Raw genomic sequence first — 27,143 nt, 5'->3', positions numbered from 1 at the left:
TCTCAACAACTATTGAAGTATATACTTTTAATGTCTTTCTACCTTTAGGTTTTTGCTGCTAACATAGAACCCAGAAAATTAATAGACTATACGCACAACAAACAAAAACATGCTTATACCTGATTGTTAAAATGCTTGTTGATTTATGCCGATACATTTTGGTTATTTTGTGCAGCCCTACTTGACAGAGCAGTAGAGTTTTTCTCTACCCAGCGTGAGACCTGGGTTTGAATCCCGGGTCGGACGTGAAACTTAACGCTTTGCCACTTCAACTTACAACGTATCGCTTTTCTTTTATAGCTCAAGACTGTCCCAAACCCACAACTGGACCTGCAAACACAGTTTTGAGTAGCGCCGACATCCTCAAACCGACGTTTCCAGATGGAACTACCGCTACCTGGGAATGTGAGACGGGCTATGTAATCGATGGGGGCAATCGGAGACAAACATGCAGTGCTGGAACCTGGACTCCTGCTGTTGTGACACTTCTATGTGACAGTAAATATTTACACTTTTTATCCTTAAACATTGACTGCTATTTGTAATAAAAAAGAAAGTTCAGTAATCCCAATCATCTCTCTTATCTTAGTTTGAAAACTCTGAAATGTATAAGGACTCTTAATCACAGCTTATCACCCAATGACACTTGCAGCCATATATTCTGTACTATATATAATATTTTGAACGGATTTTCTCCTGCTAAGATTATTATTATTTTCTTTTTTTCAGGGAAAAGTTGTGGCTCAATTCCGGAACCGGATAATGGAAGAATAGATTTTCCTGAGGGGAATCAATTGTTTGGTGACAAGGCTGTGATAACCTGCAATACTGGGTTAGTGATGACTTGACGCTTCCATCAGTCTTGTTTCTGTTTCTGAAGTTCATGGTTGACAATCTGGGTTATATTTAAAATGACATTTTGCTCCATGGACTTTCACCCAAAAGGCTTAACAAGTAAATTTGATACCATTTTGTCTAATGATAAAATACTTTCATTATCTGCTGTACACACTACTTCCCCACACTGCAAAAAAAAGAGGGTGTTATTAAAAAATAGGCTTAGTTTTATTAGATTTGTATTAGTTTTATTTTAAATGTAATAGGCTCTGTGCATATCTGTAGCATATCAGTACCCTTTTCTGGTTCGTTTTCCCATATTTTCGTTTGATTGGCCCATCAGCAGATTTGAACTGGAATCATGTGAATATGTGTTTCCAGTTCAAATGAAGCTATGGGAAAACAAACCAGAACATGTATTCCACCTTCTGAAAAAACCTGGGACTACAATTATGCACAAAGCCTACTGTATGTGAGGTATTTGTCAGTGGTGAGTTCAATGAATGAAAATGTTTAGATTTAGAAATCTAGATTAGATTTTTTTTCACATTAAATGTTGTGTTATTTGTTGCTGTCCTACAAAGGTTAAATGCAACAGCTGAATTTTTGGTCAAAATGAAGTTATTAGGGCACTCGGGTGGCGCAGTGGTAAAGTGCCTGCCTACCACGCAGAGTCTGGGGGTTCGAATCCACCGCGGTGCATCCGGTTTTGTCAAGTGTCTATACGAACACAACCGTGTTTTGGGGAGGGAACTGGGTGGGGAGGGTGATATTTGTCAGCAGGGAGTTTGGGCGGAGGAGTAGGACAAAGGCTCTCCCGGGTCCCGTTGGGGGCTCCTCGCTGGCTGGTGAGCCAGTATAATACAACATCAGTGACAACACACATTGCTGTGTGGGGAGGAATTCATTAACAGCTAAATTGGGGGGAAAAGTTATTATTAAGGTCAGAGGTATCAGCCATCATGATTTTTGGGGAGAAACAATTACCTTATGAATACGTATGCATTATTGCTTAATATATACTTATAACCCATCACATTAAGTGAAAAACATGAAAATAGCAGATCTACAAGCTCACCATGCATTGATGTGTTGTGAGCCTGTAAATCTACTGTTTTTGGCAAGAGATTTGGTGAGAGGAAAAAATTAGTGTGACAATTATAGACCCCTGGGGGACACGGTAAACAAAGTATCTATAGAGATTAAGTGGTTAAAGACATTTTTGTCAGTTTGACACTTTGCGTAGTTACTGCGTAGGGCAGTATAATAACCGTGGGGTAGTTGGAAATAAATTCACCGTAGAATTGCATGCACATTTTGTCTAAATCCTGCTGGAATGTACAAATAAAGTCTCAGTGTTCATTTATACATTTCAGTTTAATTAACACTCAGGACAGGAGTGTTTAATGTCTTTGTCCTGTTTTCCCCCAGTTACAATTTGGTACCGGCAGTTAGTGATGAACGAAGTTGTGGAGCTGATGGGACCTGGATGGGCAGATTTGGAAGATGTGAAGGTTGGTAATCAAAATACACTTAAATAAGACCGTAAAGTAATTATGTATTTTCTCCATTTCTTTTTCTCGTTTCTCCATTCTGATGTCTTATATTTATTCTACAGTGGTTAAATGTGGAAAGCCAGTTGACATTGAAAACGGCAGATTCAGTCCAGTGAATGACGATTATGATTATGGAGCTGTTGTGACATACAGATGTTACAAGGGTTTCACACTCAATGGACAGAGTTCGTTAGACTGTCAAGCTGATGAGCAGTTCCATCCGGCACCTCCAACATGTATAAGTAAGTTTCAGTGTTATTTTCAACCATTCCTCAAACATTTGTTCAATATTTTCAACCCTTCCTCAAACAATTATTAGATGGAATTATTATAATTATTATATATAAAGCCTTCTAATTTTGATAACCATTACTGTCAACGTGTCCCATATTTTTCAGCCCATCTTAAAATTGTTTGTCTTTGTTCTCACAGTGGTCAAATGTGAAACGCCTAATGTCCCAAATCTGAATCGGTTTGAGGGTCCTCCACCCCCTTATGGATATAAGCATCATCTGACATACAAGTGCGATGATGGATTCGAGATGGTCGGTTCACCCAGTGTGACATGTGAAATTAGTGGGTGGTCACCTCCACTTCCACAATGCAAAGGTATGGCTAATGTAGCTCTGGTCCATTGCTTTAGCGAGTTCTCTCTTAACGCTATGCCAGGGACTTAAGTATTTCCTCATCGACAAGGTTTATGATGTCTACACTTTAGTAAAATAAAGAAAATAGTACTTTCGCTACTCATGGAAACAAAGACAGTTGTAGGTTGTTGGAAGACTCTCAGAACCCCACCTTTGGTGTAAAATCCACCCTTTTGCCATAAAATATATAGACGGGAGAAACTTTTATTGACTTACTGCCATCTACAGATCCGGTCAATGGCATTGACCAAATATAGCCTGATTTATACTTCATCATACAGTGTTCACATGATGCGACATGTGAGTTTGTAGATCTGGTATTTTCAGCGGGAAACACTGTCATACAATGGAGTATAAATTAAACCGACACTATGTAATGTTGGATATCAGCGGCCACTTTTCATTTACATTTTTACCTTTTTTCTTGAAATATGTGGCCTAGTCAGAGGTTGCTGAAAACAAATTCTGAATTATCTATGGGGAAATGTGAAATGGAAAAAAGAAATGTGTAGATTTCTAATGACGGTATTATTGTGTACTCAATTGTTGTTCAAAATGCTCCAGTTGAGGGTTGTTGTTGTTTTTCTTCACATGCCAACTGTCTGTCCAGCGTCATCAGGTAATGATTGATTGATTGGACTATCCCTGGTTTTCCTTCTACTCCAGTTGTGTTCAGTCTGTGTTAAACAGCAAACTGGTTGTGGTTGACATTTTTCTGATTTAGTGAAACAAAGTTGTAAAACAACTTCAGCTTTTTCTCAACACATACGGTACCTATTTTGGAGATGTAATTGAATGATACAAGGTATAGGTATTCATATTTAGGCTAGAAAAATACGTTTGACAATGTCTCATATACTTTCAAACCAAACTAATGTGTTGTCTGTCACTGTGTTTTAACTGTGTGTCCTCCAGCTCCTGTCCTGTCTCCTCCTAAGCTGTCCTCTGAGTGTCTGTCCCAAGGACAGATGAGGGTGTCCTGCTCCTGTGAAGGGGACAGTGTCCAGTACAGCTGGACTCTGGATGGACAAACCCTGACAGACAAGCAGCTCCTCTCTGGACATCATGACACACAGAACATCACACTGACTCTGGGTTCATCTGGAATCCTGATCTGTGATGTGAACAACGGTGTTAGCAGAGATGTTGCTGATCAGGACATCTCACCTTGTCCAGGTGAGACTGAACATGATTATAACTGATGCTGATGAACATGAATTTAATGAATAATAATTGTAATAATAATAATAATAATAATAAGGGTAATAATAATAATAATAATAGTAATAATAATAATAATAATAATAATAATAATAATAATAACAATAACAATAATAATTTAGTCCATTTGTTTGTATTTGTCAGAGTGCATTTGCACATAATAATTATAGGTGAGAAATTTCTTCTGTATTTAACCATCCTAACTAAATAAATGCACCATTTACATTTACATCTGTCCTCCATGTTTGTCTATTAGGCTTCAAATTCATCAACTGCACCTTATCCAACGGGATACACATATCAGGATGGGTGTTTGACAATGACACCTTCTGTATGACACCTACCACCTCTGTCCCACCCAGTGAGTCCAAAATATTACCTTTTTAGGAGATGAAAAAAAAAAACGTGTTTTAGAACAACACAACACTGCCTCATTACAGTTGGTATGCTGACTTTATACATTGTCAGATACTTGAATGTGTCCTTATATTAACATCACTTTACCCACATACATTATATTATCATCACTTTACCCACATACATTATATTATCATCACTTTACCCACATACATTATATTATCATCACTTTACCCACATACAATGGAGGTTTAGTCAGAACTGCTTTTTAATACTTCTCATGGTTATCAATCAATGATTAAAACATGTCCTCTCGGTGTCACAGTGGTAAAGTGCCTGTCCACCACCACAGAGTCTAGGTGTCACAGTGGTAAAGAACCTGTCCACCACCACAGAGTCTAGGTGTCACAGTGGTAAAGAGCCTGTCCACCACCACAGAGTCTAGGTGTCACAGTGGTAAAGAGCCTGTCCACCACCACAGAGTCTAGGTGTCACAGTGGTAAAGAGCCTGTCCACCACCACAGAGTCTAGGTGTCACAGTGGTAAAGAGCCTGTCCACCACCACAGAGTCTAGGTGTCACAGTGGTAAAGAGCCTGTCCACCACCACAGAGTCTAGGTGTCACAGTGGTAAAGAGCCTGTCCACCACCACAGAGTCTAGGTGTCACAGTGGTAAAGAGCCTGTCCACCACCACAGAGTCTAGGTGTCACAGTGGTAAAGAGCCTGTCCACCACCACAGAGTCTAGGTGTCACAGTGGTAAAGAGCCTGTCCACCACCACAGAGTCTAGGTGTCACAGTGGTAAAGAGCCTGTCCACCACCACAGAGTCTAGGTGTCACAGTGTTAAAGAACCTGTCCACCACCACAGAGTCTAGGTGTCACAGTGGTAAAGAACCTGTCCACCACCACAGAGTCTAGGTGTCACAGTGGTAAAGTACCTGTCCACCACCACAGAGTCTAGGTGTCACAGTGGTAAAGTACCTGTCCACCACCACAGAGTCTAGGTGTCACAGTGGTAAAGAACCTGTCCACCCCCACAGAGTCTAGGTGTTCACATCCATGGCAGTGCGTCTGGCTTGCAGGCCGAGCAGAGGCATCAATTGGATATGGCAAGGTATGGCAGGTGCCATACCTTGGCTCCAGGGAAAGAAAGAAAAAGGCATTATTAAAGAAAATAGGATAGGTGTCCCTTATTGTAATCTCTGGGAGTTGGCAAACCTAACTTTGCCATACCTTAGCGTTTGCTGAACTGACACCACTGAGGCAGAGTGTCTATATGAACCCATTTAGCCTGTGTTCAGGAAGGGAAGCCGGCAGAGGAGGATCTGTGTTGAACGTACTCCCATGGGCTGGGGGCGGAGCCTGTCAGTGGGGGGTGTTGAACCGGAGGAGTAGGGCGAAGGTGCTACGTCCTCCCGGTGGAGGCTCCTCACTGGCAGGTGAGCCACTAGGAAACATAAGCAGTGACAACACACAAAGGACAAAAAAAAAGGAGTAAAAATAAATTCTAAATGTAGATAAACATATAATAATGATTGTGTAAAATGTATTTGTTGTGTTGTGTTGTGTTGTGTTGTGTTGTGTTGTGTTGTGTTGTGTTGTGTTGTGTTGTGTTGTGTTGTGTTGTGTGTAGATCACGGTGTGTATCTCTACTTCAAAGTGGCTGAAATGTGCGTCCTGCTCATGGTGTGTGTTGGATTCTACATTTACTACAAGATGAAGACCCGCCCTCCTCCACAACAACAAGACCCGCTTTACGGCAACATGGTTGTCATGGAAACCCAGTAACTCCTGTGTTTTAAAGGTAGAAAAGTGATATTATTTTGTCAAAACAAAATGTTTTTTGTTGTTGTTGAAATTTTCTATCAATTACACCATGAAGCCTTGAATTCATGGAATGTTTATGTTTTTGTCTCATTCCTGAGACAATAATGATGACCGGCAGAAACTACTTAAAGAGTCTCCTACTGAACAGCCACCCGCTCATCACATTATTGTCTTAAGAATGAGACATAATCTTATTCACGCCATGAAGGCTTGATAGAAAATAAATTGATAGAAAATAATATTTTTTGGGGGTGAACTACTCCTTTAAAGCACTATATTCTGATTGTAATCATTGCTATAGAGTGTTTGTTCAGTAACAGCCCCCCCCCCCCCATTTATCCAGCTCTTTAATAAACAGATGTTCAGGTTGTTGCACATTTTCAACCAAATCAGGGTAGAAGTACCTATTTATCAGCTTCATTTTGATAAGTGTTCCAGTTCCTATTTAGTCTGCTCATTTATTTATGTCATCACTTACAATTTGACTTGTTTATCCTGTTTGACTTCTCTCTCCTGATTGGATGAAATTGGTATCCTGACCTGAAAATGCATTTTCTGTTTACTAAAGAGCTGAAGAGACAGTGAGACTCCTGTTACTGAACAAACACTCTATAGCAATGATTACTATCAGAATATATAGTTATTTATTTAACACTTATTTTAACAAAGTAATATCACTTACCCTACCTTTAAACTCTATGCTCTTTAACTGTTCAGCCTCTCTTTCTCTCTCCACTTTAGACTGTGAATCAAATAGAATCAGATTGTATTTATGTTTTTATAACCGTATAGTCGACCAAAGTTCTGCACAAGTTCAAAACAAAGCAGTACTGTACGTCAAAAGTGAAAAACATACATATTATGATTTACAATGTAGACATTTATCAGACGCTCTTAATACTGAGTGATTTACAGTAATCAAGGTAAACACAAGGTAATACATTATATGCATAGAGACAGTGTTAATGTGTCAGTAATCTAGGATCATTCATACTGTAGGTAAACCAAGAACCTATCATCAGTCTAAACATTATAATATCAATAAATAAACTGTACATTAAAACTATATAGAAACTATAGGATGTCAGGTCAACACATGAACCTGTTATTTAGACAGATGACAGTGGTCAAGGCTACGACCTACGGGCTAATAATGTATGTGTGTAAACACAACATAAAACAACCAAATATCTCTCTCTCGCCGCGAACCCATAAAAAAATCTATAGCGCGGGGCGGGTTGAGCCCTGCGGGTCATACCTATAATTCTGTAAAATCAAGGTTAGAAAATAATCTTCAAGTATACACCCCGAGTGTATTCAAATTGTTTTATTGTTATTATTATTAGGAATAAAGACAAAACAAGAGCATGTGATTTTTTTTTTTTTTTTGCGTGTTGTCTCTGAGATGTAGTGGACAGACGCTGACATTTAACAGTTTCATGCTGTGGCTTTTTAACAGTTGAGCTGACATAGAAACAAGCTGGAGGATTAATACTAGAGAAGCACAATTCTTTGTTCATTTAAAATGTGTGGCTTAAAGTTGAGACTGTATTGGCATCATTAGTGTCATTCATTTTCATCCTGTTTTTAAATTCAGATATTCTACTTAGATATGCTGATATTTTACTTAAATATATTTAACTTGCCAATGAAGGCTGTGAGCTTTGTTATGAGATTTAGCTTTTGCAATAAAAACCTTTAATATATTTTTCATCATTTATCTGTTGAGCATTTTGTTTGACATAGTAATAATGAGTTGTATTTATAATGCACTTTACATTTGAAATACATCTCAAAGTTCTACAATCAGGGTAACATATTTGTATAAAGCATGACAAAGCAAACAAATAATTTAAAAACATTAAAGCTGCACTTTGTAACTTTCTCCTTCTACCCCTGATTTGAACCCGGTTTCCTGAGCAAGTGCTGAAATATTTACCATTGAGCTAATAGAGCCTGTCTGCTTGCTCAGGGGATAAATTGAATCCTGACCATCAGGTCAAAATCCTGTGTCTAGGTGAGACATGACCTTTGACACCATCTAAATGTCTCAATGGAAGAGCGGGGAGACAAAATACCACCGCCCCAATTATATAAGATATATTATTAACATACTCTACTATACATATTATATAAGTTATATTATTAACATACTCTACTATACATAGTATATAAGTTATATTATTAACATACTCTACCATACAGATTATAGAAGTTATATTGTATTAAAAAGTTACATAGTGGTGCTTTAAAATGTGTGTCTGAAAGTTGAGCTGATATTGGCATAAACATATAAGTGTAACTCATTTCATCCTGTTTTTAAATTCATGCAGATATTTTTAATTACATTTATTTTACTTTGTCAGTGAAGACTGTGCATGTGAGCTTTGTTATGAGATCTTGCTTTTGCATCATTTATCTGTTGAGCATTTGGTTTGAAAACATTCACTCATTAGTAATGATGCATCTGATTTATAATGCACTTTACATTTGTGCAAGTGCTACAATCAGGCTAAAATATTTGTATAAAATATGCCAAAGCCACACATTAGTTAAACAACATTAATATCACGTGAGGGCATAGTTTTTATCAAAAAGGTTTAGTCTTTTAAAGGTTTAGACTAGGTTTATACCTTTTAAAATGCAGAAACAGTTCTGTGCAGGAAAAAATATGTTTAAAAAAAGCATTAAAAATCCAGGCCCAGGCGCTCAAGATGGATTTTGTAGGTAAAAGGCCTTTATTAAATTTGGGCAACAGACATTAAAAAAACACTGTGTGTCGGCTTGCACCTTCTTCAGGGTGTGATAAACAAAGACACAGAGTAGGCCTAACTATAGGTGTAGTCCTATACAGGTGAACTGTACTTAAATGTGCTTTTTTTTGTTGCAAACTTATAATAAAGTATTCAATCAATCAAAGGTGTGTCCCAGTGAGGACCTGCAATCAATGTAAATTAGCTGACATAAGCACTGCAAAATGTTATCCAGATTTCATGTTCAGGAGTAGTGTTAGTAGTGGATTTAAAACCAATTTTATTACTGACAGCTGGGGCTGAGTATGGGGGGGCTTTAAGGTAGCAGCTGCTTGGTACGTAATGGGGTGGAAATAAGGGTAGGGGTGGGTGATAAGGTGGTGCAAGGGGGGTGGTAGGGGGCTGTGTGGGGGGTAGGACTGGTGGGTATAGGGGGGCTTTCAGGTAGGAAGGGGACGGGAAAATGGGGTTGTGGCGGCTGTCAGGGATATGGGGTTGGGGGTCTATGGGGTGGGTATGGGGCTTGGGCTTCAGCTCAACCAGGTCTGTTCGGGTTGGATTGTAATTTACATACCCTAAAGCTGTGGTTCTCATGTTCATGTCAACGACCCCCACATTGACATACATTTGGCTGCAGACCCCCACCTGAAAATTATTTCTGCAAAGGTTTTTTGTATTTTTCAATTTTTTTAAGCCGATCTATACACGTTCAAAACGAGCAGTAATTAGATGCTTTGTGATCTTGTATATCAGCTATCCCAAACAAAGTATAATATAGGATTAAAGTGGTTAAACTGTTCCTTGTTTTGCTGTGGACCCCCTGGGACTCCCTCAAGGACCCGTCCGGGTCCCCAGACCACACTTTGAGAACCACTGCTCTAAAGATATGATACAGATATTACTGTCATTTAAATCCTATTTTATATAATTGTAGAATAGAAGAAAACGGAACATATCAGCATGCACTCAAATGTGCTTAAAAGCCTTTGAGACCCACTGGTGTAGCAGAGTGTTTCCAGTGAGTCAACACCCTGACTCTGTTTGACCAGAATGGAACAGAGCCTTCATTAGTGTCATTGGTAACAACCTGTGAAGGAAGTAAGGAAGAGGCCCAGTTGCTTTACAATATGTCTGCTGTGCATAGAGCCGCGTGACTCCATAGTCTAAACCAGTTGTGCATGATTGGCCAAAACGCTTGTGCAAGGACGCGCTGTGATTGGCCAGTAGCCACTTTGAGTGACAGTTGGGGCAAACGCTCTCACCAAAACATTATTTACTATTCTGTCCCTATCGGTACATAACTCGAACGGCGCTGAGTCGACTAGCAGACCATTGGCCGGTCGACGCGGGCACTCGCGCCTGGAGGCGCTCGGGCGCGTCTCCTCGGCCTCAAGGTCTGCTGAGTCGGCGCGCCTCCGTCATGGTCCAAAACTATACTTTATCGGCGAAAAGAAATAGTCCGCGGTTGTTTGAAAAAGGCACTTCCGCGTTGGCCACAGAAGGGGGCGTGTTTATAGCACAACTGGTTTAGACTTTGTAATGTCGCCATAGAGCCTACTAGTATCTTCACTTATTGGTGGGTGGGGTCTGGTCTCAGGCTAACAGGGAACACCTGATGGTAGAGACCTCAGATGTATTGTGTCTGTGGTGAGGAGGTTGAACTGTGTTCATCTACCTGATGCATTATTAAGTAAGTCATGTTTCCTTTCTTGAGTCTATTGAGTTGGTAAATATTCATGCCTTAAGTTTGTTTGTGTTTATTGACTGTTATTGTTATATTTTCCACCTTTAGTCCAGTCATCATTGTCATAATGTCATCCTGCATGGAGTTTGAATTAACAACTATATGAACCGACATGCTTTAACAGACATACTGGAGTTATATTCTGTGGAAAGACATTCAACTTCACACCCAACCTGTTAACTTTTACAAACAAAGCAATTCATCTGTAATCGGATAAAATGTCAATATGGTGTAAAAATAAATGTAATAGCTGTTGTGTTGTTTACAACTGATTACAATGAAGAACAAAGATTCATGAATGAACCACCATCACTAATAGTGAGTTTTTATTTTTATTTACTGGTATGGTCACTACTTGGGTATTGTCTTTGTGATTTTATTTGGGCATTGGATATTTATTCAAATGACATGATGACATAATAATTGACATGATTGTAATGTCACCCATGGCTGGTATTTAGGTGTGACTGATTAGACAACATGTTACCTCGCTGAAAATAAATCACTAATTATGTTTTTCATCATAGACGGAGTGCCTTGGATGTATTTTCTGTGCCAATCTGCTGTCCTGCTCCATTTGGGAGTCAAGAAGTACTTCTTTGAAAAACCTTTTGGTCAGAGATAAAGTACCTTTAACAGCCAGTAGGGGGAAACCTCACACTTCTAAATGCTAATTGTGAATGCCAAGGAGGTTGATTACATACATACTGTTTACTAATGTTTTTTAATTGCAAAATATCATAACAAAGCTTACATGTACAGCCTTTATAGACAAAGTAGAATAAATTGGATATCTGCATAATTTTTCAAATTGAATAAATATGTATACGTACAGTGGCCTTTCCAGGAATGATTTTTTTTTGGGGGGGCAAAAACAACCAACAACACTACAAAACTGTCCGCTCTACTGAATGGATAGGGTGGTGAGTGGCTGCCTGCCCGTGAATGGACGAGCAGCCCACTGACCACTATTCTTGTCTGGGTTGGTGTTTTTTCCTTCTTCTCGTTTTTTTTCCGTCAGTGTTTTTCTAGGGGAGGCGAGATCACACTTGGGGTGGCGGCCGCCACCCTTGCCTCTACAGTTAATACGCCACTGTATACGTACAATAATAAGTATGCCAATATTCTCAACTTTCAGCCACATATTCTATGTCAGCAGATAATTCTGCTTTGTGTTTCACACTATTATCACACTTGGTACTTTTTACGTCAATTCAGCCGTGAAGAAATTTACCCACAGCATGAAACAGCATAATGTCAACATCAGAGTTATTATCATCATCTATAGAAATAACTTCTGCTTTCTCACTGTTCTCTGTCTTATCATCCTACTGTAGCATCCTGGACTGTTATTATTATTATCATCAATGTCTTATCATCCTACTGTAGCATCCTGGACTATTATTATTATTATCATCAATGTCTTATCATCCTACTGTAGCATCCTGGACTATTATTATTATTATCATCAATGTCTTATCATCCTACTGTTGCATCCTGGACTGTTATTATTTCGCATACGTCTCTGTCTTATCGTAATGGCCTGTGCTGCTATTATTGGGTGGGGGTGAATACCCAGAATCAACATTTATTCTTTTATAATTATTTGTATTGGGTATGAGTTATAGGGATTGTGGTGTGAGGATTAATGTGTAATGTTATTTCATGTAAAAAGAAAAAAAAATCGGTTACAGGTTCACTGTGTGAAAGTAGAGACGTGAGGCTCTAGCTCATCAGTTACAGGTTCACTGTGTGAAGGTAGAGGCGTGAGGCTCTAGCTCATCAGTTACAGGTTCACTGTGTGAAGGTAGAGACGTGAGGCTCTAGCTCATCAGTTACAGGTTCACTGTGTGAAAGTAGAGACGTGAGGCTCTAGCTCATCAGTTACAGGTTCACTGTGTGAAGGTAGAGACGTGAGGCTCTAACTCATCAGTTACAGGTTCACTGTGTGACGGTAGAGACGTGAGGCTCTAACTCATCAGTTACTGGCAGGTTATTGTTTCCATTCTGCCCCCGAGTGTGTCTATTGGCCCAGTTTTCTAGATGACCCCATGACCTTTGGGCCCCATGACGTTTGGGCCCTTGAGCCAACTGGAATGGGATCTGAGAAATCTAACTGATACATCTTGATCACATGACACCACAGATAACGTGTACCGATTTGTGAGTTTTGGACAAAATCTAGTAGTAGCAAAAAGTGTGTTTTGAAGAAAACACACTAGCACTGGCAGAAAATGTAATCTGGTACAAACGGGGCTTAGGGCACGGCCCCACCGCACTTTCATTTAACCTCTGGGGCAGAATCTGCCAATGCTTTGTCAATGCAAATGTGTGGATTCATGGAAAAAATGCGCTAGACCATGAATCCACGCATTTGCATTGACAAAGCATTGGCAGATTCTGCCAGAGGTTAAATGAAAGTGCGGTGGGACCGCGCCCTTAAGTCATGATCCAAGGACTCCAGGGAAAATAAAGATGTCGATTGTAAGACCCACGGTTCGAGAGTTATAGGTCAAAACGTGAAGTCGGCTGTTGTAGCGCCAGATTCGGAAAACATTTTGGGATGGAGGTTCTTACTTGGCACAGGAGGACTTGTGGGAAAAAATGTGTTTTAAAAAAAAGCAACATGGCGGAACACTCGTCAGCCAGTTATGCCAAGGAGGGAGGACTGGAGGAGAGTGATGAGGATGGAGTGGTTGATGGTGTCAAAGGTCAGGGAGGAAGAGGATTGAGAGGTCAGGGAGGAACAAGGCTATGATAGTCAGCCTATGGGCCGGGCAGACGCCATTGGGAGCAACTGGAAGCGGAAGTTGGGTGAAATACATTTGAGGTCTATGGCATCCAGCTGGACCAGCTTGTGAACAAACACTATATCTGAATGATTGCGTCCTTTGTCAGTTAATGGGTTCAGGAATATAAAAGAAGACATATCACAGGTTGTTTTCCAATCCATTGTTTTTCGTGCACACTGTATAATGTTATTGAGGCATCTAAACAGTGGCATGTGTCGTTTCTGGCAGTGTTGCCAGATTCAGTGAGAGACATAAGCAACCAGGTCTAGGAAAACAAGCCCAAAAGAAGCAACCAGGGCACTAGGCCATTATGAGCACTTTAAACCTATTTAATGTATACATTGAAAATAGCCGATCTACAAGCTCCCAACGCGTTGTGAGCTTGTAGATCTGCTATTTTCCAAAAATCTTGAAATAAAATGTGGAATATTTGGAAGATTTTTTAAACATTCTAACGACAAGTCTTTTACGGGGCTCCCTGGCACAAAACATTTTCAGATGGGGGTTAGGGGACAAATACATATTAATTTGAGGATTCATGATATGAAAATATTTGAGAACCACTGGCTAAAATAATTTAAATTTAAAATTGTGATGCAAGCCCAAATAAGCAACTAAGCCCCCAAAAAAATGCAACCCACAACTACCAATATTTACAAGAAACTTCACAGAAAAATAAGCCCAAAGTCGCTTATAATAGCAGACATGGCAACACTAGTTTCTGTCTTGGCAGTATCTATCTTATTTTTACTTTAGATAGCTCAATAAACGTATTCAGTGTACACATCGAAAAGCATCACAGCAGAAAACAGTAAGTGATATGTCTTCTTTTATTTTCCTGGGCCAAGTATTTCACAAAGGTTGCAGTCGTTCAGAAATAGTGTTTGTTCTAAGCTGGTCCACCTGGCTCTCATTAACTCCAATGTATTCCACGGCTGCAGTTTGGCTCCCAGCCAATCTGCAGAACTGCAAAATGACATAGATGTCCGTACCTTCTTTTTATATACCTTGAGGATGGAGAGGTCAAGGAGGAAGAGGATGGAGAGGAAACAGGAGTCAGCAGAGAGGAGAATGTAGTTGACAAACACAGTCTTATGTAATAATTACATTGTATTCACTATATTAATCATGGAGTTGTATTTTCTTAAAGGTCTATTAACATGTCATAATGAAACAGTGAGGTGTGGTCCAGCAGTGTGAGCTCCAGGGACTCAAAGCAGCAGTCGTACCCAGACAGCAGAGCTGACAGGTGGGGAGGAGAAACACAGACCTGGGGCCTCGTCTCTGGAAGATGGTAAAGGAAGAGACATATATTTTAGGTGATACGATGCCATACTTTTGCACAAGCTTTATTACTTTATTACTTTATTACTTTGTTTTGGCCAAATATGTATTACTTCCAGATACGAGTTTAAAACTTAGTTTTCATTATTCAGTACAGTAAGTTCCAGTAAGTTCCATTTATAGAGTTATACTGAAGTCTGTTTCAGTCAGTCATGTGACCTCTACCACCTCTTCTTCTTTTTCATCAGAAAAACCCTCCAGACAGCGTTTATTTTTTCTTCATAAAAGGCGGTTCCACTTCCTGTTTCCTCTAAACAGACCAACAAACACCACATGTTTTATCATTGGTCAGAATGTTGTGTTGCAACGTAATGATTGGTTGATCCACAGAGAGGGTGTGTCTTATAGATCGTTTGTCTTCATGTTGAATCTATCAGCCGTCACAGAGACACATCTCTACATCCACCTCTGACCTACGACCTACGACCTGCCTCTCCATCTTACCTACGACCTCCACCTGCCTCTCAATCTGACCTACGACCTCCACCTGCCTCTTCACCTGACCAGCTCTCCTCTCCTCTCCTCTCCTCTCCTCTCCTCTCCTCTCCTCTCGTCTCGTCTCGTCTCGTCTCGTCTCCTCTCCTCTCCATCAGAACACATGGAGACTGTGTTTGTTCTACTGATGATGACAGTTGGACTGTCTCATGGTGAGAAGCTGCTTTATTCACTATTTAACACATTATTCATATTCACTATTATATCTACTAATCATATTCATATTCACTATTATATCTACTAATCATATTCATATTCACTATTATATCTACTAATCATATTCATATTCACTATTATATCTAATGTCAACAAAGTTGTTTAATTTCATTCTATGAAAAAGAAACACATTTATTCAGATAAATGTGATTTGCTTTCATCAGTCACATTTCTCAGGGATCAGTTGTTTCGTATGAAAGCAAATACAGTGCATGTTTTTACTCTCCATTGACAATGTTATGAAGTCACATGCATTTTGACTTTGTGTATGAACACGGTTTAGGAAGCATATGGGCAACGTACGGCCTGAGGGCCAAACCTAGAAATAAAACTGAATTTGAGGCAAATTAATTTAGCTCAATTCCAAAAATTTACAATTTCAGTCCATACCTGTATTCCACTGATGGAGGAGGTTAATTGTAGTATATGTACTCAAATGGTAAATATCAAATGTTTATAATTTTGAAACATTCTGCCTTGAGTCCATATCACAAACTTGACCTATGACTTTATGAACCGTGCTACAGCGATCAGCTGTTTCATACGTGCTCTTCAAAGAGATAGGGTCTGGGGACAGAGAGTCTCTGTCTCCGGCTTCAGACAGCAGGCATAAATGTAACTTTGAAAAGTGAATCTGTGTAACTTCAGTAGGCCTACATATTATTTACTCTGTCTACCAGTGAATCATGTTTAGGCTATCCATGTTTCACTCAAGAGTGTAAATGTAACCATTTCCTAAACCCTGTTCATGTGCCTAATTCAAGCTCACAATACAGTGATCTCACTGTTTTAAGTTTTTGTCATAAAGATTTTACATATCGGGTCTCATGGTTACCATTCCCATTCACGTTCCCATATAGCCTATATCATTATTTCTCTGCCTGTAAACCACATGAAGCGTAGCACTAGACAACATGTGAGGTGTGAGTGGGATTGAAACGATATTTAAAATGGTTTCCCCACTGTGTGGGGGAGGAGGAGTCAGAGCCTGTGAAGCCCCGAGGCGAGGCAGTGGTCAATGGAGTTGAGGAAAAAACTGTCATTTTGATGTGAAGTTGGTCTGTGTGGTAGTTGGTCTGTGTGGTAGTTGGTCTGTGTGGTAGTTGGTCTGTGTGGTAGTTGGTCTGTGTGGTAGTTGGTCTGTGTGGTAGTTGGTCTTACTGCCGTCATGCAAGTGTTAACTCATTGCCAGCCCGAGCGGGGAGGAGGGGCCGTTTCAGAGCAGATCCACATGGACACCATGTGACTTGAGGACGCACACAGGTTGTGACTCGTTATTATTTAGGAGGCAGAGAAATTTCAAGTATAGGCTTATCTTATTGCCTATATTTCAGCCATTTGAAAATAGCAGATCTACAAGCTCACAATGATTCAGATTCAGATGACTTTATTTATCCCCGGGGGGCAATTCAGTTTCTACAGATCTCACCATGACATGACATACTTAGAACAACAGTAAAAACACGAAACAGAGAACGCTCAGATTGATCGACCTAGTACATTGTACATTGTTCCTTGTGTTAAGAGTAGAGCAGCAGTGCATATAAAAAGACATAGATATATGTAATTCAAAGGAGGAGGAGATGGGGAGACAGTGCAGTGAGAGGAGGATGTGCTCCTATTAACACACTCATCAGGATCATCAGGATTCTAGCAGTGCTGTTCTGGATCTATTGGAGCTTTTGAAGGATCTTGCTTGGGATCCCGATGAGAAGTGTGTTAACAGAAGTCCAGTCTGGGTATTGTAACAGCCTCAGTCATTTGCAGGACAGACAGCCATATTATTCATATCCAAACGGCTGTTTATTTCCATGTGACCATAACACTGCTTACACAGTTTAGAATGTTGGCATTTAGCAGACTCTTTATCCAGAGAATCCAGAGTAGGCAAGGTCAACACATACATATAGGATGCAGAGAGACATTGTAGAGTCTTGTTTGTTTTAGGGAAGGGAGAAGAGTCTAGGACGTGTGGAGCGTTGTCCAGGGTGTTTTACACTCAGGGTCCATTTGGTTACATTTGTACACTCAGGGTCCATTTGGTTACATTTGTACACTCAAGGTCCATTTGGTTACATGTGTACACTCAGGGTCCATTTGGTTACATTTGTACACTAAGGGTCCATTTCGTTACATTTGTACACTAAGGGTCCATTTGGTTACATGTGTAGAGTTAACACTAATCATTTGACAGTGTAGAGACATAACCATGGTCAGGGCCGTCGCGTCCATATAGGCGACCCATGCGACCACCTGGAGCGGCAGTTTGGAGAGGCGGCAAAAAAGTGTCGACAAAACATTTTTGTCTTTTTTTGTGGTGTAGTATTCTGAAATGAATGATGACACTTGCGCGATCGGTATTCTATCACTTCTTTGTCGTTTGCAAGTCACATCTCTGTGTGCATGAGTGAATTAACCTTGTGATACTGCCTGTCTGAACTGGGATGGGGGAGGGGAGAGGGGAGACGGGCGGCTGTTAAATTGACGACACTCGCAGCTCACCTCCGCTCTCCCCTATTGTTGAAGAGTTAAGCTAATCAGTCAGTCACACACTACAAAATGCTACCAAATAAACCACCATCAGTCCTGCAGTTTTGAGGAATGGTGAGAAATGTGTGCTATCTTTTGTTATACGTAGCTGTTGATATTTTATGAAGGCAAAAAAAAGAAAAGGACAAACATTCCACGCGCACGCTGGAGGGTGGGGATGGGGGTGTGTGTGTGTGGGGGGGGGGGGATCCGAGAAAGCTTGCCTGGAGTGGCAATTGGGTCTGCACCGCCCTGACCATAAACAGATGAAAGATGTCAGATAAAGTTAGTGCTGACATCTTAACCTCAGCTTCTGTTTTTTCACTCCTCTTCTTCCTCTGTTTGTGCGTCTTTACCACAATAACTCCTCCTCTTCCTCTGTTAGTGCTGTCCTGTCTTTACCACAGTCACACACAGTTACTTAGACATAAACAGTGTTTATACAGACGTTATTAGTCATCATATAATAATGTCTCATCCCATCTATACACATACAGATCTATTATGGTTAGAACTGCATTAAACACATGATACATACTGTAAGCCAGTGGTTCATTAACTGTTTCAAGTCAAAGACCCACACGATTTGTCTGAAAATATCAAAATGTTCCAATACTTTAAAGATTGTTATTTTAAATCACATGATTATATACAGCACAAAGTGTTTAAATCACATGATTATATACAGTACAAAGTGTTTAAATCACATGATTATGTACAGTACAAAGTGATCAACAATACCTTCTGTTGATACAGGCTGATGGATGATGTAAAGCAGACACATGGTCTGAATCCATGCTGAGTGACATACAGATGTATATATATCAGTGGTTCTGAACAGAGTGACATACAGATGTATATATATCAGTGGTTCTGAACAGAGTGACATACAGATGTATATATATCAGTGGTTCTGAACAGAGTGACATACAGATGTATATATATCAGTGGTTCTGAACAGAGTGACATACAGATGTATATATATCAGTGGTTCTGAACAGAGTGACATACAGATGTATATATATCAGTGGTTCTGAACAGATTGACATACAGATGTATATATATCAGTGGTTCTGAACAGATTGACATACAGATGTATATATATCAGTGGTTCTGAACAGAGTGACATACAGATGTATATATATCAGTGGTTCTGAACAGATTGACATACAGATGTATATATATCAGTGGTTCTGAACAGAGTGACATACAGATGTATATATATCAGTGGTTCTGAACAGAGTGACATACAGATGTATATATATCAGTGGTTCTGAACAGATTGACATACAGATGTATATATATCAGTGGTTCTGAACAGAGTGACATACAGATGTATATATATCAGTGGTTCTGAACAGAGTGACATACAGATGTATATATATCAGTGGTTCTGAACAGAGTGACATACAGATGTATATATATCAGTGGTTCTGAACAGCTTGACATACAGATGTATATATATCAGTGGTTCTGAACAGAGTGACATACAGATGTATATATATCAGTGGTTCTGAACAGAGTGACATACAGATGTATATATATCAGTGGTTCTGAACAGATTGACATACAGATGTATATATATCAGTGGTTCTGAACAGAGTGACATACAGATGTATATATATCAGTGGTTCTGAACAGAGTGACATACAGATGTATATATATCAGTGGTTCTGAACAGAGTGACATACAGATGTATATATATCAGTGGTTCTGAACAGATTGACATACAGATGTATATATATCAGTGGTTCTGAACAGATTGACATACAGATGTATATATATATCAGTGGTTCTGAACAGAGTGACATACAGATGTATATATATCAGTGGTTCTGAACAGATTGACATACAGATGTATATATATCAGTGGTTCTGAACAGAGTGACATACAGATGTATATATATCAGTGGTTCTGAACTGAGTGACATACAGATGTATATATATCAGTGGTTCTGAACAGATTGACATACAGATGTATATATATCAGTGGTTCTGAACAGAGTGACATACAGATGTATATATATCAGTGGTTCTGAACAGAGTGACATACAGATGTATATATATCAGTGGTTCTGAACTGAGTGACATACAGATGTATATATATCAGTGGTTCTGAACAGATTGACATACAGATGTATATATATCAGTGGTTCTGAACAGAGTGACATACAGATGTGTATACAGTATACTGTATATCAGTGGTTCTCAAACTTTTTCATGTCAAGGACCCCACAATGATATGTATTTGGCTGCATGGACCCCCAAAGATTAAAAATGTTTGCTTGAAAATATATATTCACTATATTAAAACAATTTCTCAAATGTTCACAATCTTTCAAAAATGTGCAGATCTACAAGCTCATATATCTGCTTGTTATTGCAGAAAATGCACTTATAACCTCTGGTGATTAGTAGCTTTCGTTCCCTACCTTTGTTGATTGCACTTATTGTAAGTCGCTTTGGATAAAAGCGTCTGCTAAATGACTGTAATGTAATGTAATGTAATGTATCTGATATATCTGAAAAGCCAAAGTATTAAATATGGTTAAAGAGGTTAAAATGATTGTGATGCTGTATTATTATTAACTAATTTAGCTGGAGACCCCCTGGGGGTCCCTGGACCCCACTTTGAGAACCAATGACATACAGGATGAATCAGTCATACGCACGCACGCACGCGCACACTCACGCGTATCATCTGTGTTAAAGTAATCAATCAAAAAACATTTCGGAAAACATAAAATATGCAAATAAAATTGTGGAATATTGCGATGATGATATGACTCTCAACAACTATTGAAGTATACACTTTTAATGTCTTTCTACCTTTAGGTTTTTGCTGCTAACATAGAACCCAGAAAATGAATAGACTACTGTATGCACAACAAACAAAAACATGCTTATACCTGGATTGTTAAAATGCTTGTTGATTTTGCGATGCCGATACATTTTGGATATTTTGTGCAGCCCTACTTGACAGAGCAGTAGAGTTTTGCTCTACCCAGTGTGAGACCTGGGTTTGAATCCCGGGTCGGACGTGAAACTTAACGCTTTGCCACTTCAACTTACAACGTATCGCTTTTCTTTTATAGCTCAAGACTGTCCCAAACCCACAACTGGACCTGCAAACACAGTTTTGAGTAGCGCCGACATCCTCAAACCGACGTTTCCAGATGGAACTACCGCTACCTGGGAATGTGAGACGGGTTATGTAATCGAGGGGGGCAATCGGAGACAAACATGCAGCGCTGGAACCTGGACTCCTGCTGTTGTGACACTTCTATGTGACAGTAAATATTTACACTTTTTATCCTTAAACATTGACTGCTATTTGTAATAAAAAAGAAAGTTCAGTAATCATCCCAATCATCTCTCTTATCTTAGTTTGAAAACTCTGAAATGTATAAGGACTCTTAATCACAGCTTATCACCCAATGACACTTGCAGCCATATATTCTGTACTATATAAAATACTTTGAACGGATTTTCTCCTGCTAAGATTATTATTATTTTCTTTTTTTCAGGGAAAAGTTGTGGCTCAATTCCGGAACCGGATAATGGAAGAATAGATTTTCCTGAGGGGAATCAGTTTGGTGACAAGGCTGTGATAACCTGCAATACTGGGTTAGTGATGACTTGACGCTTCCATCAGTCTTGTTTCTGTTTCTGAAGTTCATGGTTGACAATCTGGGTTATATTTAAAATGACATTTTGCTCCATGGACTTTCACCCAAAAGGCTTAACAAGTAAATTTGATACCATTTTGTCTAATGATAAAATACTTTAATTATCTGCTGTACACACTACTTCCCCACACTGCAAAAAAAAGAGGGTGTTATTAAAAAATAGGCTTAGTTTTATTAGATTTGTAGGCTATTAGTTTTATTTTAAATGTAATAGGCTCTGTGCATATCTGTAGCATATCAGTACCCTTTTCTGGTTCGTTTTCCCATATTTTCGTTTGATTGGCCCATCAGCAGATTTGAACTGGAATCATGTGAATATGTGTTTCCAGTTCAAATGAAGCTATGGGAAAACAAACCAGAACATGTATTCCACCTTCTGAAAAAACCTGGGACTACAATTATGCACAAAGCCTACTGTATGTGAGGTATTTGTCAGTTGTGAGTTCAATGAATGAAAATGTTTAGATTTAGAAATCTAGATTAGATTTTTTTTTCACATTAAATGTTGTGTTATATGTTGCTGTCCTACAAAGGTTAAATGCAATAGCTGAACTTTAGCCAGTATAATACAACATCAGTGACAACACACATTGCTGTGTGGGGAGGAATTCATTAACAGCTAAATTGGGGGGAAAAGTTATTATTAATCATCAGCCATCATGATTTTTGAGGAAAAACAATTACCTTATGAATACGTATGCAGTATTGCTTAATATATACCTATAACCCATCACATTCAGTGAAAAACATGAAAATAGCAGATCTACAAGCTCACCATGCATTGATGTGTTGTGAGCCTGTAAATCTACTATTTTTGGCAAGAGATTTGGTGAGAGGAAAAAATTAGTGTGACAATTATAGACCCCTGGGGGACACGGTAAACAAAGTATCTATAGAGATTAAGTGGTTAAAGACATTTTTATCAGTTTGACACTTTGCGTAGTTACTGAGTAGGGCAGTATAATAACCGTGGGGTAGTTGGAAATAAATGCTCCCATCACAGTAGAATTGCATGCACATTTTGTCTAAATCCTGCTGGAATGTACAAATAAAGTCTCAGTGTTCATTTATACATTTCAGTTCAATTAACACTCAGGACAGGAGTGTTTAATGTCTTTGTCCTGTTTTCCCCCAGTTACAATTTGGTACCGGCAGTTACTGATGAACGAAGTTGTGGAGCTGATGGGACCTGGATGGGCAGATTTGGAAGATGTCAAGGTTAGTAATCAAAATACACTTAAATAAGACTGTAAAGTAATTATGTATTTTATCCATTTCTTTTTCTTGTTTCTCCATTCTGATGTCTTATATTTATTCTACAGTGGTTAGATGTGGAAAGCCAGTTGACATTGAAAACGGCAGATTCAGTCCAGTGTATGACGATTATGATTATGGAGCTGTTGTGACATACAAATGTAACAGGGGTTTCACACTCAATGGACAGAGTTCGTTAGACTGTCAAACTGATGGGCAGTTCCATCCGGCACCTCCAACATGTATAAGTAAGTTTCAGTGTTATTGCTTTAGTGAGTTATTGCTTTAGTGAGTTCTCTCTTAACGCTATGCCAGGGACTTAAGTATTTCCTCATCGACAAGGTTTATGATGTCTACACTTTAGTAAAATAAAGAAAATAGTACTTTCGCTACTCATGGAAACAAAGACGGTTGTAGGTTGTTGGAAGACTCTCAGAACCCCACCTTTGGTGTAAAATCCACCCTTTTGCCATAAAATACATAGACGGGAGAAACTTTTATTGACTTAATGCCACCTACAGATCCGGTCAATGGCATTGACCAAATATAGCCTGATTTATACTTCATCATACAGTGTTCACATGATGCGACATGTGAGTTTGTAGATCTGGTATTTTCAGCGGGAAACACTGTCATACAATGGAGTATAAATTAAACCGACACTATGTAATTTTAGATATCAGCCGCCACTTTTCTTTTTTTTTCATTTTTCATTTTTCATTTTTACCTTTTTTCTTGAAATATGTGGCCTAGTCAGAGGTTGCTGAAAACAAATTCAGAATTATCTATGGGGAAATGTGAAATGGAAAAAAGAAATGTGTAGATTTCTAATGACGGTATTATTGTGTACTCAATTGTTGTTCAAAATGCTCCAGTTGAGGGCTGTTGTTGTTTTTCTTCACATGCCAACTGTCTGTCCAGCGTCAGACTGATTGATTGATTGGACTATCCCTGGTTTTCCTTCTACTCCAGTTGTTTTCAGTCTGTGTTAAACAGCAAACTGGTTGTGGTTGACATTTTTCTGATTTAGTGAAACAAAGTTGTAAAACAACTTCAGCTTTTTCTCAACACATACGGTACCTATTTTGGAGATGTAATTGAATGATACAAGGTATAGGTATTTATATTTAGGCTAGAAAATTACGTTTGACAATGTCTCATCTACTTTCAAACCAAACTAATGTGTTGTCTGTCACTGTGTTTTAACTGTGTGTCCTCCAGCTCCTGTCCTGTCTCCTCCTAAGCTGTCCTCTGAGTGTCTGTCCCAAGGACAGATGAGGGTGTCCTGCTCCTGTGAAGGGGACAGTGTCCAGTACAGCTGGACTCTGGATGGACAAACCCTGACAGACAAGCAGCTCCTCTCTGGACATCATGACACACAGGACATCACACTGACACAGGGTACATCTGGACTCCTGGCCTGTGACGTGAACAACGGTGTTAGCAGTGATGCTGCTGATCAGGACATCTCTACATGTCCAGGTGAGACTGAACATGATTATAACTGATGCTGATGAACATGAATTTAATGAATAATAATTGTAATAATAATAATAATAATAATAATAATAATAATAATAATAAGGGTAATAATAATAATAACAATAATAACAATAATAATTTAGTCCATTTGTTTGTATTTGTCAGAGTGCATTTGCACATAATAATTCTAGGTGAGAAATTTCTTCTGCATTTAACCATCCTAACTAAATAAATGCACCATTTACATCTGTCCTCCATGTTTGTCTATTAGGCTTCAAATTCATCAACTGCACCTTATCCAACGGGATACACATATCAGGATGGGTGTTTGACAATGACACCTTCTGTATGACACCCACCACCTCTGTGCCACCCAGTGAGTCCAAAATATTACCTTTTTAGGAGATGGAAAAGAAAACGTGTTTTAGAACAACACAACACTGCCTCATCAAAGTTGGTATGCTGACTTTATACATTGTCAGATACTTGAATGTGTCCTTATATTAACATCACTTTACCCACATACATTATATTATCATCACTTTACCCACATACAATGGAGGTTTAGTCAGCACTGCTTTTTAATACTTCTTGGTTAAATATTTGTAAAACCCACACACAGACATCAAGGGTGTCCGATAGCACTGATAAAAGATAATCGTCGTCACTGCCCGACATTAACGATATGAACATGAGAATTGTTTATAAGATTTTTTTGACTTTCATGTTGGTCATATAGAGACCATGTGACACAGATATCAATCAATGATTAAAACATGTCCTCTCGGTGGCACAGTGGTAAAGTACCTGCCCACCACCACAGAGTCTAGGTGTTAAAATCCATGGCGGTGCGTCTGGCTTGCAGGCTGAGCAGAGGCGTCAATTGGATATGGCAGGTGCCATACCTTGGCTCCAGGGGGGAAAAAAGCATTATTAAAGAAAATAGAATAGGTGTCCCTTATTGTAATCTCTGGGAGTTGGCTAACCTAACCTTGCCAAACCGTAGAATTTGCTGAACTGACGCCACTGAGGCAGAGCGTCTATATGAACACAATTAGTAGGCCTGTCAAAAAAAAATCGATTCATGAATAAATCGCGATTCTTAATGCCACGATTTTAAAATCGATTCAAAATATTAAAAATCTTTTTTTTAGTTTTTTTTGTTAATAATAATAAAAAAAAAAAAAAAAAAAAAAAAAAAAATATATATATATATATATATATATATATATATATATATATATATATATATATATATATATATATATATATGTATTTTATTTTTATAAGTTAGTACCTTTTTCACTGGCACTTTGTCTGAAATCAATGTCAGAAAGACTGACTGACATGATCTGGCTGCATTTAAGTGTATGATTCAACTTTTCATGGTTTATATTGTTCAGAATTGTTTTAAAATGTTCTAGTATAATTAAAGCAAAGTGATTTGGGGTAGAAAATCGCAATAAATCGCAGAATCGAATCGAATATCAATTCATCACAGAATCGCAATTTTAATCGAATCGGCACCCTAGGAATCGATTTTGAATCGAATCGTGAGGTAAGTGAATCGTGACACCCCTAACAATTAGCCTGTGTTCAGGGAGGGAAGTCGGCAGAGGAGGATCTGTGTTGAACGTACTCCTATGGGCTGGGGGCGGAGCCTGTCAGTGGGGGGTGTTGAACCGGAGGAGTAGGACGAAAGTTCTGCGTCCTCTCGGTGGGGGCTCCTCACTGGCAGGTGAGTCAGTAGGAAACAACAGAAGTGACAACACGCTGACATGTGTTTGGAGAGGAAATAATTAGCATATTTGACGTAATGACAAAAAAAAGATTAAAAATAATTGGATATTCTAAATGTAGATAAACATGATAATGATAATTGTGTTGTGTTGTGTTGTGTTGTGTTGTGTTGTGTTGTGTTGTGTTGTGTTGTGTTGTGTGTAGATCACGGTGTGTATCTCTACTTCCATGTGGCTGTAATGTGCGTCCTGCTCATGGTGAGTGTTGGATTCTACATTTACTACAAGATGAAGACCCGCCCTCCTCCACAACAACAACAAGACCCGCTTTACGGCAACATGGTTGTCATGGAAACTCAGTAACTCCTGTGTTTTAAAGGTAGAAAAGTGATATTTTTTGGGTCAAAACAAAACGTTTTCAAAAGGGTAAAGGAGTAGTTCACCCAAAAAAAATACTTATTTTCAATCAATTACACCATGAAGCCTTGAATTCATGGAGATGTTTAAGTTTTTGTCTCATTCCTGAGACAATAATTTGATGACGGGCAGAAAGATGCTAATGTATCCGGTAGGAGACACAAAGGAGTCTCCTTTGAGTCTCCTAGACCGCCGGTCATCACATTATTAGCTTAGGAGTGTGACAAAAAACAAAAAAATGTCC

General features: G+C 39.0%; 2 protein-coding genes across 2 annotated transcripts in view; both read left to right on the top strand.

Moving 5' to 3' along the window:
* The window catches only part of LOC311033902 (uncharacterized protein), a 65,328-nt gene that overhangs the window by 12,276 nt on the left and 25,909 nt on the right, over positions 1-27,143 (top strand). The window lies entirely within an intron of this gene.
* Positions 286-26,845, top strand: LOC311033453 (complement component receptor 1-like protein; the record flags this gene model as incomplete). The annotated part of the gene is made up of 13 exons (XM_084040964.1): positions 286-498; positions 730-832; positions 2,269-2,351; positions 2,456-2,635; positions 2,826-3,002; positions 21,414-21,611; positions 21,846-21,945; positions 23,143-23,225; positions 23,330-23,509; positions 24,483-24,743; positions 25,015-25,119; positions 26,344-26,481; positions 26,688-26,845. Exons 3-13 carry the CDS (start codon positions 2,327-2,329, stop codon positions 26,843-26,845), a joined length of 1,605 nt encoding a protein of 534 aa, XP_083897090.1. The 5' UTR covers positions 286-498; positions 730-832; positions 2,269-2,326.

The sequence above is a fragment of the Gymnoscopelus microlampas genome (assembly GCF_963454915.1).
Source record: "Gymnoscopelus microlampas genome assembly, chromosome: 18".
Classification (NCBI taxonomy): Eukaryota; Metazoa; Chordata; class Actinopteri; order Myctophiformes; family Myctophidae; genus Gymnoscopelus; species Gymnoscopelus microlampas.
Note: the sequence above shows the minus strand (reverse complement) of the source record. Positions and strands in the feature narration are given on the sequence as shown.